Source organism: Cicer arietinum, chromosome 1 (assembly GCF_000331145.2).
Source record: "Cicer arietinum cultivar CDC Frontier isolate Library 1 chromosome 1, Cicar.CDCFrontier_v2.0, whole genome shotgun sequence".
Lineage (NCBI taxonomy): Eukaryota > Viridiplantae > Streptophyta > Magnoliopsida > Fabales > Fabaceae > Cicer > Cicer arietinum.
The window spans coordinates 42756112-42769219 of NC_021160.2; the positions used below are offsets into that span (position 1 = coordinate 42756112).

The 13108-nt window shown below is 28.9% G+C and overlaps 2 protein-coding genes and 1 long non-coding RNA gene across 3 annotated transcripts; 1 reads left to right on the forward strand and 2 right to left on the reverse strand.

Annotated features, from left to right (window-relative positions):
• Nucleotides 1-4961: 4961 nt before the first annotated feature.
• LOC101515484 (probable glutathione S-transferase parA) lies at nt 4962-6323 on the reverse strand. The gene is made up of 2 exons (XM_004488651.4): nt 6009-6323; nt 4962-5537 (listed from the first exon to the last, which is right to left on the reverse strand). The coding sequence occupies exons 1-2, from the start codon at nt 6321-6323 to the stop codon at nt 5193-5195; spliced, it is 660 nt and encodes a 219-aa protein (XP_004488708.1). The 3' UTR covers nt 4962-5192.
• Nucleotides 5290-7976, forward strand: LOC105851467 (uncharacterized). Its single transcript, XR_003472977.2, has 2 exons — nt 5290-5425; nt 6267-7976. It is a non-coding gene; the product is annotated as an uncharacterized lncRNA (long non-coding RNA).
• On the reverse strand, nt 7087-8978 carry LOC101515160 (probable glutathione S-transferase). Its single transcript, XM_004488650.4, has 2 exons — nt 8461-8978; nt 7087-7649 (listed from the first exon to the last, which is right to left on the reverse strand). Exons 1-2 carry the CDS (start codon nt 8773-8775, stop codon nt 7305-7307), a joined length of 660 nt encoding a protein of 219 aa, XP_004488707.1. The 5' UTR covers nt 8776-8978; the 3' UTR covers nt 7087-7304.
• Between the last annotated feature and the right edge of the window lie 4130 nt (nt 8979-13108).

Here is a 13108-nt window from a genome sequence, read left to right on the forward strand (position 1 = left end):
GTGTATTCGACTACACACAAGCTGTAGTCGAATACACCTGGAAACAATGTAATTTTTCAATTCTAAAATGGTTTCGGATCATTGCATTTCTTCATCAAACCTCTTGGATCAATGGTCACGAATCTGAAGAGATGTTTATGGAGTATAAATACACCATAACTTCAGATCAAACATAACCAATCCTACAACCAAACCTTGAACAAACTTTCTAAAATATTTTGATTTATTCAAAGTTTCACTTTTATTTTTCAAGTACAGATTTTACATTTTCATATCATTGAGAAACGTTCTCTAGTGTACTTGAAATTATATTGGATTGTTATCATTGTACATCACCTATTATATTACATTGATCTAAGTCAAAATCAATATTGCTAAACCATTCAAGTGTTGTAAATTGAAGAAAGTGGTATACTTTCTTCAAGTGTTGTAAATTGAGGAAAATGGTGTTCTTTCTTCAAGTTTTGTAAACCAAGATAGTGGTGCGCTATCTTAGGGTGATTGTTAGGAGTTTGTAACAAAGGTCTTAGGGTGAGACTTGTACTTATTCTAACAATAGTGGAAAATCTCTTGTGGTGTGCAAGAGGACTGGATGTACCCTTGGTTATAAAGGGAACCAGGATAATATCTTTGTGTTCTTTATTTTTCTGCCATTTATCTTTTCCATACACTATCTTAAATTAGAAAAATCAAACACTAAATCTCTAAAAACAAGAAAATTTCTAAACACCTAATTCACCCTCACTCTTAGGCGCACTTCTGTACTTACAATTGGCATCAGAGCAGGTTCCGGTAATTTGCTCCTTCATCCTTATTAATGGCTTCCGCACAACCAGTTTTTAGAGATGGTGGTAGTAGCAATAAATCACCATGTTTCGTTGGTGAACACTATGACTTTTGGAAGATACGCATGCAATCATATCTTGAGGCACAAGGAGATGATATATGGGATGCAGTAGAAAATGGTCCCTATATTCCAAAAACAGTCATCAACAATAAAGAAGAAATAAAGATAAAAGCCTCATGGACAGATGATGACAAAAGGAAAGTGTTGTTTGATAAAAAGGTCAAAAACATGTTACAATCGGCACTTGGAATGACCGAATTTTTCCGTATATCTCATTGCAAAACAACTAAAGAAATCTGGGATACACTTGAAGGAACTATTGAGGTAAAACGTTCAAAACTCAACACATTATCTCAAGAATATGAATTATTTCAAATGCAGCCCAAAGAATCTATTCTGGACTTGAAGAAAAAAATTTCTCATATGACCAACCACTTGACGACACTTGAAAAAATCTTCACTAATGATGATTTGAACCTTAAAGTTCTGAGATCATTAATAAGGGCATGTCAACCTAAAGTAACGGCAATTTCTGAAAAGAAAAGCCTATCAAAGTTGTCTCTATCTGCACTTTTTGGAAAACTTCAAGAACATGAAATTGAACTTGAAAGGCTAGAACAAAATGAAATTCAAGAAAACAAACCAAAGAGCATTGCCTTAAAAGCGGAGTCAAAAGAGAAAATCGATGATGAGAATTCTGATGAAGATGAGAACATCACCTCCCTTGTAAAGAAATTTGGTAAGTTCCTTCAAAATGAAAAAACTTATAAAATTGGAAAGAAAAGGAAAAACTTTCAGGGAGAAGGATGTCTCCACTCCGTATCAAAACTTCACTTGTTTTGAGTATGGTGAGCAAGGACACATAAAAGTAGAGTGCCCAAATATTAAGAAAAGTGCTCACAAGAAGAAATAATCCAAAAAGGCCTATATAGCATGGGAGGACAATGAAGTCAGTTCATCTTCGGATTCGGAAAGTGACGAATGTGCAAATGTTGCATTGATGGCATCACACCAATCCGACGAAGAAGAAGAGGTTAGTAACAAAGACTGTTCTCATAATAATGATACTAATAGTGAATTATTTATTAAGTATAATGATGCTCAAAATGCAATTAAAGAATTACTTATGGAATATAAAAATCTGTTCAAAATAGTGTCAACTCAAAAGAAACAAATTTCATCTCTTAAAGAGAAAATTGACACTATAGAAAAAGATTCTGAAAAATTAAAACAGAATTTTACATGCGATAACTGTGATTCTTTTTCTTTCAAAATTGTCCAATTAAATAAAGTAATTGAAAGATGTGAAAATAGAAAAGTCGGATTGGAAAATGTCCTTAATATGTAAAGATATTCCAATGACAAAAGAGGTCTTGGTTACTCAACATTTGATAAACCAAGTATAAATAAAACCGTCTTTGTTAAGGCAAGTGATCAATCCAAAGAGAAAGTTATAACTATGCAAAAAATCATCATTACTATAAGAACTTTGTCCAAAATAAATCTCATATACCTACATATAGAAGTAAATCTACTCCTACATGCTTTTATTGTGGTCTAAAAGGCCACACACCTAATGCTTGTCATTTTAGAAACTTTGGCGTTCCAAATGGGCATTATGTGTGGGTCAAGAAAGGTACTAATACAAGGTATTGATACTTTGTAATTCATTTATCTTCAAGATCTAAAATCTTCACTTAATATGTTGATAAAATTGATTCTTTAATGTTTCTGTACTTTGTAATTATGAATATGTGCTTTACATGTGGATTTTTTTTTAAAATTCGTTTTAAAACAAATTTATGGTATTGTAGTCGAATACACATTGTATGTATTCGAATACATGTTTTCAGAAAATCTTGTATTTGAATACAACAAGTGTGTAGTCTAATATATATTCGTGATTTTCCCTATATATGTTTAGTATTTTGTTTGTTTTTTTTTTTTTCCTTCTTTATGATCATGTCAAAAGGGGGAGAAAATTGGTATGTTGTTGTTAAAAACTTTTGTAGGTCTTCAAAATGTTTAAAACATGATGGCGTGAACTCAAGCTCAAAGAGGGAGTAAACATGTATTACGGGGGAGAAAGATTAAAACGATCAAACACTTTGAAGTCTCAACAACAACAAGGTTTTGTCATTATCAAAAAGGGGGAGAATGTAAAATACATGTTTTTGATGAAGACAAAGACCAAGGAAAGTGATCAAATTGCAAGCTCAAAAAGAAGTCAAACATCAAAGACAACTATGATCAAATATGCTAGAAGTTTTATAATGTAAAGACAAAGACCAAGGAAAATGATCAAGTTGCAAGCTCAAAAAGAAGTCAAACATCAAAGACAACTATGGTCAAATATGCTAGAAGTTTTATAATGTAAAAACAAAGACCAAGGAAAGTGATCAAGTTGCAAGCTCAAAAAGAAGTCAAACATCAAAGACTACTATGGTCAAATATGCTAGAAGTTTTATAATGTAAAGGTACATGATGCAATCTAATATTCGTATATTTCAAATGCACATGAGAACATTTCATTTTAGCATATGCATCAAAAGGATTTTCAAAAAGTAAAAATATATAAATAATGTTTGAAAATAATATTTTTGGCAAAATACAATGTTGTATTCGATAAAATTTCTAAACAATAAAATTTCTAAACACTTAATTCACCTCCCCTTTTAGGCGCACTTATGTACTTACAAATTATGCCTTCTCACCCTTATGACAAAACTCAAACTTTTTTGGTTTGTTTTCCTTTGATTTTCATTCTCAATTTTGGTGGGTTATGTTCAAAATATTTAGAAGATTTGAAGTTGAATTCCATCCTTGTAAATTAATATATTTACTTTTAGTGTAGCAAAGATAAGTGAGATGTAAATTTTGTCCTTTTGAGGGGGATTTTTTTTTTTATTTTTTAACTTAAAAAGATAGAGTAAAAAAAATCGCTTGATTAACTTTTTTAAGTTAATCATCTATCATTCATTCATTTGTTTTATGATAGACACTTAATTAATTTTTTTTAGTATCTAAATAGGGCCTAAAGGTCCTTCAATATTAAGTACTTAATATTGTGGATAATTATAGTCGAATAGGACCTCAATTATAATTATACTTTTAAAAACATTTGATATTACAAAGTACTATAAATAATCATTCTTCTTATTGAATGTTGGTGTATGATACATGGAGGAAAATGTGGTTATCAAAAGGGGAAGAGCATAAAGAAGGGAAGAAGGAGTTGATCTCTATCTTCAAGACACTAGAGGAGACATTAGGTGACAAATCTTTTTATGGTGGTACCACTTTTGGGTTTCTTGATATTGGTCTTATCCCTTTTACAGCTGGTTCTACACTTTTGAGACATATGGCAACTTCATAATGGAAGTGGAGTGTCCTAAACTCATGGCTTGGGCCAAGAGATGCATGGATAATGAAAGTGTGTCAAAATCTCTTCTTGATCAGGAGAAAGTATATGATTTTGTTTGGCCATTAAGAAAGCACTTGGATTGGATTAGAGGGACTTTGTGAGTCCAATCTTTAAATATCTGCAAGTTCAATGTGGTGTTGTAATAAGATCTTGTGTAATTTTGTCTTGTGTTTGGTAGGTTTGATTACTTATTGCTAGACACTTTGGTGTGTCTACAATTTAACATTTTGAACTATGGTTGTTTTAACTTGCACACTAATATATAATCTATCAATAAATAAGTCATACTATTTGGCACATAATTGTTTTCTTCAATTTATATTTAACATATTTAGTCACTATGGTTTATTCCAACTTTTTGCAGCTAGTTGACTTTACTCATATTGTCATAAAGTGCTTCAAAGGTATTGTTTGCGAATATACTAAGCTATGCCATCTGTGAACTATAATAATTAGACAAGAGATTAATTAAACAACAATTTTTAGATGTGAAAAACTCAAGAAACTAAAATAATTGATATCAGGATTTATAAATCAAAATTTGAGTTCATATTTTTTCAAGACATACTTTTGCGAAATTTAAACATAAAGGGTACCTGTGAAATTAGTAACATTTTGATAAAAGTTTCAATTTATTTTAATAATATAGAAATGAAATCTGTAAATGAAAAATATTATGAACACTAAAAATCAAACAAAGACGAAAAAACATATTTAACTCAAATATAAAATTTCCATTGCAAAGAACATAAGTAGTAGAATCAATGGCACATCTAATTGCCATCTTGTTAAGCTATTATTTAGAAACATGATTCTATAAATGCTATTGCAGTTGTAGCATATAATTTTTCACGCTATAAAAGATAATAATTTAATTTAGTACAACTGCAACTACAATTTAAAATCTTGTTCAGAAAACCTCTAATCCTTGTTAAGTACAAGTCTTTTCTCATCTACAAAACGTTTCACCTTATCCTCTTGAGGAATAGACTTGGATACACTCTCTTTTTGAGCACACCTTTTAGCCCAAGAAGTGATATTGGGATACTTTTCATCATGGATGAATTTGCCAGCAAAAGTGAAGGTATATAACATGTTAAGCAATGGAACAAGTGCCACATCGACAAAGCCAAAGTTGTCTCCACCAAAATAAGGTTTGTTTCCTAGTTGTTCTTCCAACACTTGAAGACCCTCAAGCAATTCTTTCTTTGCAGCTTCTTTTTCTTCTCCTTTAGATTTTGCATACCTCATACCAATCTCATATATCTATTTTATTCATAGTAGTTAGTTAGTACAAAATTCACATTTTTCAAACATTGGTTAGCATAAAGGTAAGAACAAAACTTAGGTGCCTTATCTTATTTGATGTGGATGTTCTTCATTTAAAATGCACTTTTAAAAGGCATAACAAACTTTGAAACATTTATGGATTTGAGTATATCATGAATAATTATGTCCACAAAATGTATTTTAGTACACACTTGGATTTGCTGCAATCAACAATTTTATGTTATCATAAAATCAGTAAGACAATGGTCGTTGGATCGAGATCGTACGATCCAATAATTATAGTGGTCGTTGAATCGAGATCGTAAGATCCAACAACTATTGGCGTATTAAGTTTGTAAATGCATAACTGCCTCAAATCCAAATCTAAAATAGTACTAACAACGTATAAGGAAATGAGTCTAAGTATTGTTTAAAAATAATCATGTAACAAGGCACCATAAGAAGTACCTTAGTGTCAATGTAGTTAGCCCAAAATTTAGCCTGGGATCTTTGGTAAGGATCAGAAGGAAACAATGGAGAATGATCATTCCAAACCTCATCAATATATTCAACAATATTTAGTGACTCACAAATGGATTTGCCATTGTGGATTAAAACTGGTATTTTCTTGTGAATTGGGTTCATTTGTAGAAGTAAAAGGCTCTTGTTGCTGAAATCCTCTTCTCTGTTCTCATACTTGATGCCCTTTTCCTCTAATGCAACTAGGACCCTCATGCCATAAGGACTTGGCCAAAAATTCAATAGGATCACCTCATCTGCCATTGCTGAGATAGAAGGCTGCAACAAAAGGGAAATTGGACTTGGATGCAGAAGTGAGTGGCTAAGGTGTTTAGTTTGGTTTGTCAATTTGTAGAGACAAAGTTGAGAAGAATGACAAATGAAATAACAATAAATAATTCAAGCAAAACAAAGAGATGAGTCCTGGACGGATATTTCTATGCACGTTGTTTCCTATGAGACAACTTGTTTTTGCATGAAACTTAACACAAACAAAAAATACTAAACACATAACTGATAACTGACATGTAGACACCGATAATAATTTATATAATTAAATGTAATTATGTTTCATGGTGACGTTGATGTCAGACACCGGTGTGTCAATCGATGTGTTAGAAAACAGACATGCATTCGATCTAAAGTGTTGATGTCATACTTTCGCATTTCTTGTTGGGAGTACTGATGAAACATTGGTGTTGTTGGGGGGTTCTTTTAAATACTATATAAGTTGTCCATAACAAGAAAGAAAGTAACAACAAAGCAGATGAAGCAAATATAAAACACAAAACTACAAACAATTGCACAAAGACTTAGTACTTTAAAGCTTGTTGGCCTGCAGGCAGGCACTAGTACCATGTCGGATTCCTCATATTCTTCTGCTTGTTTAAAGATTGTATATGATACTTTGACAACAAAGCCATTGCTTTTTTGTGTTTAGATTCAAGGATATGCCAAACCAAACAAATAATTAAATCAATTGAAAATTGAAAGAAAGAATCTTATCTGATAACAAAATACAAGTAAATTTCTTAAGAAGATCTTATATTTAAAGACAAAGGGACTGGTTTCAATGACATCATGCATAACAAAGCATAAAAAACTTGATTAAAAGACCTATTACATTTCACAAGTTTGTGAAAACCTTTCCTACAAAAAGCACAAAGTTTGGCACATCTAAGTGCCATTTATTACACACTTATTATTCTAGCAGAAAGGTTTAAGACAAGTGAAATCACTTTGACCCTACTCAATGCCTATCTTCTTCCTGATATCCACAATGAACTCATAGACCTTTTCCTGATCAGGAAGAGACTTAGAAACACTCTCAATCTGCATACATCTTTTAGCCCAAGCAATGAATTTTGGGCACTCTTTCTCTACAATAAAGTTGCCAAAAGTTTCATAGCCTTTAAACCAAGTGTAGAATGGAATGAGTGCTACATCCACAAAACCAAGCTTGTCTCCACCAAAATAAGTCTTGTCTCCTAGCTCTTGTTCCAACAATTTAAGTGCATCTATGAATTCCTTCTTGGCAGCTTCTTGCTCTTCTCCTTTTTTGGTCCAAATGTTCCTTCCAGCATCATATATCTATTTAACATTGACAAATTGACACATACTCAATTAGATCATAAAATGAAACAACAAGAAAAACAAACACTAATACTTGCTATTGACTAAGCATGCTAAAAAATATCAAATAGTTTGTACTGTTTAAAACAAAAGTGCCCCAAATTGGATTATCTTCAAAATTCTTGGTGTATATTGGGTTCTACTGAATTGAGTTTGACATATTTAATCCAAATATCGAGTTTCGAGTAGAATTAATTATAACTAGAAGTTATAATTTGAAGTTTTTGCCTCCAGAGTTGAGTCGCTTTTACATAAATATTCAAATATTAGATATTTTACCAAGAACTCACTTTTAGACAAAATCAATTTTTTATTACCACAAAACCAAACACACTTGGTGTATTTTTGGATTGAAATTGAGTTAGACATAATTACATTTTACTAGTGTGATTTTGACAAAAAAACTACAATTTGGAGCTACAGCAAACTCAATGTGTCACTGTAATTTTGTCAAACTCACCACGAATCTAAACATGCACTTAATAATACCTAATTCATAATTGAATCATATTAAGTTGAGCCTTGTTCCCAATTCATATATCCATATATCCACATAATTCATAATTAAAACAAAAGATGTTAAATAAGAGAGTTTTCAGAAATGTAACATAACCACAAACTTATGCAGACAACAAATTGTTAATTCAAAAAAATAACACTAAAAAAATAAAATTGGGGGAAAAGGGTCTCCGAAAACATAGTTAAAGAAATTCAAAGCAAAAAAAAATCATAAGAAAGAAGCATAAAAGGGGTTATTATATTTATATACCTTCTTATCAACATAATCAGCCCAGAATCTAGCTTGTGATCTCTGATAAGGATCAGAAGGCAACAAAGGAGATTTATGATTCCAAACCTCATCAATATACTGAACAGCAATCAGTGATTCACAAATTGGTTTACCATTATGAACAAGAACTGGAATTTTCTTATGAATAGGGTTCATTTGTAACAACAAAGGACTCTTGTTCCTTAAATCCTCTTCTCTGTACTCAAATTCGATACCCTTTTCAGCAAGGGCTATTCTGAGTCTCATTCCAAATGGACTTGGCCAGAAATCTAGAAGAATAACTTGATCAGCCATGGCTTAGAAATTAAGCGAATAATAAGAAAGAAGAGAGAAAAATGTATGGATGTGGAAAAAACATAGGTTTGAGGTGTTAATTTATAGAGTAAAGTGTGGATGCAGACAAGAACAAGACAATCTTAACTTTGCAACTGCTCTCGGATACTCTGGTAGGTTCTAGATATTATTTGCAAAAAACGCTGTCAATTCACATCTGCGTTTCTTAAACAAAATGCGTTAAAAATTTCTTAAAAAACTCAAAATTGTACTTTTGTTTTGTTTCCTAATTTTGGACAAAATCCTTAAACAGTGTACTTTTTTTTGTTTTTTTTTTTTTGTCATCCTCTTCTAAACAAATTCTAACATTGACTGTATAATGTCGATTTAATAAATATAAAAATAAAATATATTATATATTTTGTGTTAAACCGATATTAACAGCATTCATAATAGACACCTCCATTTTTTTATTGGATTTATGTGTACTCATCATTCCTTTATAGTTTTTAATTATACTCTCTCAGTTTTCTCTGAATGGAATAATTATTTGCTATCTATTTCTTTTTTAATATATTTGATGTCTAATCTTATAAAGGTTAATATTCTTGCATTGTAGTTATGATTTTACTTGATTAGAAAAAACATAAATTTATTTATAAAAACTAACAAATATCGATAGAAAATAGATATTACTATTTCTTTAATTAAAAAATGGAGAAATTTATTTATTTATTTTTTAAAATTGTACTATTTTTATGAACTCATTTAAAAAAATTATAAATTTATAGTTAATATAAAATATTTTATATTGACTACTAATACAAAATTTTGATTGATTGTTTATTTAGTGATAAATTGGTGATAATTATAATTATCTAGTGAGATACGAAATCCATAGTTTTTATTCATTTCAATGTTAATGTAAAATTAATTTTGATTGACAAGTATCCCTGTTTTTCTCATAAATTTATTTGACTTAAATATAAACAAATATCAATTGATCCACCCATATTTAATATTATTATTTTAAAAATATTTTTATGTAATTTTGTAAGAAGATGATCATTATAATTAACAACATGTTAATAAATAGATTTCATTTTTTACATGAATTTGCATTTATTAAAATATATATTCTTATAATAATGAGTTGAGAGGAAGTTCATTGATTAAAATAATTTAACTAACAATGTTCATATTTTATAAAATTAACCAAAACAAAAACAACATAAAATATAGAAAATTATAGAAAAGCTAAAAGTTTAGAGAAGTTGAGAGAAGTTGAGAGATGAAGAAGAAATTAAAGATGAAAGAAAGTATCATTTTATTTTATTTTTGTGTATATCCCTCAAGTGTCTTAAGCCCTCTATTTATAGGGTTTATATTACAAAGATTTACAAGGATATAACCAAAAGTCACAATAATATGTACATTAATATATCCTTCAATAGGCTATCAATTTCATTTTCTTCTTTCTCCTATATATATATCTTAAATTGAACAAGGGATTCACGCGAGGAAGATTTAAGAACGTCGATCTGAAACGCAAATATGAGAACACATTATAACAACCAAAATTCAAAAATCTCAACAAAACAAAAAAAAAAAACTCAAATACACTGAAAGTTCAAAATCCATAAACTCATTTTTAATGCATTTCTTTTGAGTTTTACCTTTACCATTATGATAAATAATATACACCAAACAATATAAACTCTTTGGGATCTAAATTGAAATAGATAGATAATTTATGTTTTGCCACTAGTAACACGTCATCAATTTACGAAAATTAGATATGTGTTCGAATATAAAAATTGTTTTGTCAATTCCATTTTATACAAGTGTCTGGATTTTTTTCTCTCTATTTTGTTGAAAATTCAGATATTTGAGTTTTTTTTCTCTATTTTGTTGAAAATTCAGATATTTGAGTTAGTTTTAGAGTAAACTGTTATTTTGATTTTTGAATTTGTAACATTGTCACAATTATTAAATAAATCAAAACTACAAAAAAAATATATTTAAATATATTTTTTTGTTAATTATTTTGATACTCAAATATATTTTATAGTTAACTAATTTAATCTTTAAATAAATTTTTTATTAATTAATATAAAATATAAAATATAAAATATATTTAAATGAATATTATGTCTAGGTTCAAATTCAAGAAATCATAATTATGCGTTAATTTATTTAGTATTTCTTCTACATATCTAATAAAAAGAGATATTAGGATCATATTTAACATCTCATCACATTCCAACAATTGGAAAAAACAAAAATAATTGTGTACTTTCTTTTTACATGAGAAACATACATTATTTATTTATGTTTGATACTTGGGACAAAAACAAAACATGTATTTCCTTTATTTTTTTACAAGGGTGTGCGTGATGTAATGAACTACATCATCATGTCATATATTTAGCAATATGAGGTCAACTTATTCAACTCGACATGTGATGTTATCAGTTACATCATACTCCAAAGCTTAGATTCTTTTTCAAATTTAAATATAATTTTCGTTATTCAATCTTTACTCAGTATTGGTTTTCATTTTTTTTAATTTTACTTTATTTTAATTATTTATTTTTTATTAATAATATATTTTAATCATTATCACAATCACAATAAAATGATAATAATATTTGCATTAAAATCTCTTCTAATAATTGACAATATATATTTAATATAATATTCTTTAAAAAAAAACGTTCATTTATCTAAATAATAAACTTGACTTGAAAAATATTATTCTTGCATGTTTTAAAATATATGTAAATTATATTAAATAAATGAAATTTATTTTAGTTTAACGTATTTCTACTCACTCTTTATTTAGATTGCACATTTAACTGTATAATTGATTTAAGATTTGAACTCAATAGTTTAAGACAATAATTATACAATATTTTAAAACAATTATAATAAAAATAATTAAAATACATCACTCAGAAAAATAAAAACAATAAAAAATAAAATAAAATAGATATTAAATAAAAGATAACGTCCAAAATTTTATTTTATTTAAAAACCAAAGTTAGACTCTTAGTACTTTATAAAATAGAAGAAGGAAAAGATTGTTCTAACATGGACCAATTTGATAGTAGCCATAGATATAATATTATAAATTAGAACGGATATGATTGCTTTATGGTCAAACTTTCAATTCAACTTCACATGTGATGTAGTCAATTACATCGTATGCCAAAGCATATAGTATGGAACAAACAAATCCATTTGGATATCTTAATTAGTGAGATATTGTCACTTGGAAGAGTTTTGTACCAGGCACCCCCCCAATTTGACCTGCCACCCCCCCACTATTTTTTAAAGACTAAAATACCCTTTTGTAAAACAGTATAATATTATTTTAAAAATTATCATTCAGATTTCACACCCCACCACCTTCGAAAATTTACAAAAAAAAAAGTTGGTTTCGAAACTTTAAATTTTCGAAATGAATTCTAGTAAGTTACTCGAAAATTTTGCTATTTTAAAACCTTCGAAATGCAGTTTATTTAAAAAAAGACAAAATTTCGAAACTTTGGATAAATGCCAAATTTTCGAAATAGACAGTATTCGAAACTTTGCTTGCATTTGAAAGTTTCGAAATAGAGTTATGCTTCGAACATTTGGCATTTGATGAAACCTTCGAAATGTAGTTTCGAAACATTCGAATCTTCGAAATGCATTTGCTACGTCGGAAGTTTGCTTTTTCACCAAAGTTCCGAAATGCATTTTGTTCTTCGAAAGTTTCATTTTTCACAAACTTTCGAAATGTAAGAATGTTTCGAACTTTTCAGTTAGTTAAAGTTTCGAAATGTGTTTTATTATTTTTTTAAATTCAATATTTATGTTATAAATTATTTTTAAATGTTTTTTAAATTAAATATTTAAAATATTATATTTAATTAAATTTGTTACTAATTTTGAAATTAGGTATGAGCAGAGTTGAAGTATCTGCTTCAAAAAATGTTATAGATACTACAGAAAAATTCACCACTGATCAGGTATTATTATAACTACTGATGAATCATCACCAATTAAATATTTCTTATAGTTATATAGTTAATTTTTATTTGAAACGTATTTTGCAGGTATTTTCTTCTCGAGAAGCTGTATTTGAATGGGCAAAAGCGATTGGAAGACAAAATGGAATTTTAATTGTTACCATTCGATCAGATAAAGCAAACGGAATTAGGGGAAGAAAAGACAAATTGATTTTGGGATGCGAAAGAGGTGGAAGATATAAATCAGAATCAAAAAAATCAGTAACTTGCTCTCATAAGGAAAACTGTCCATTTACTCTCAGATGTGTACCATTAAGTGTCGGTGAAGGATGAAAAAT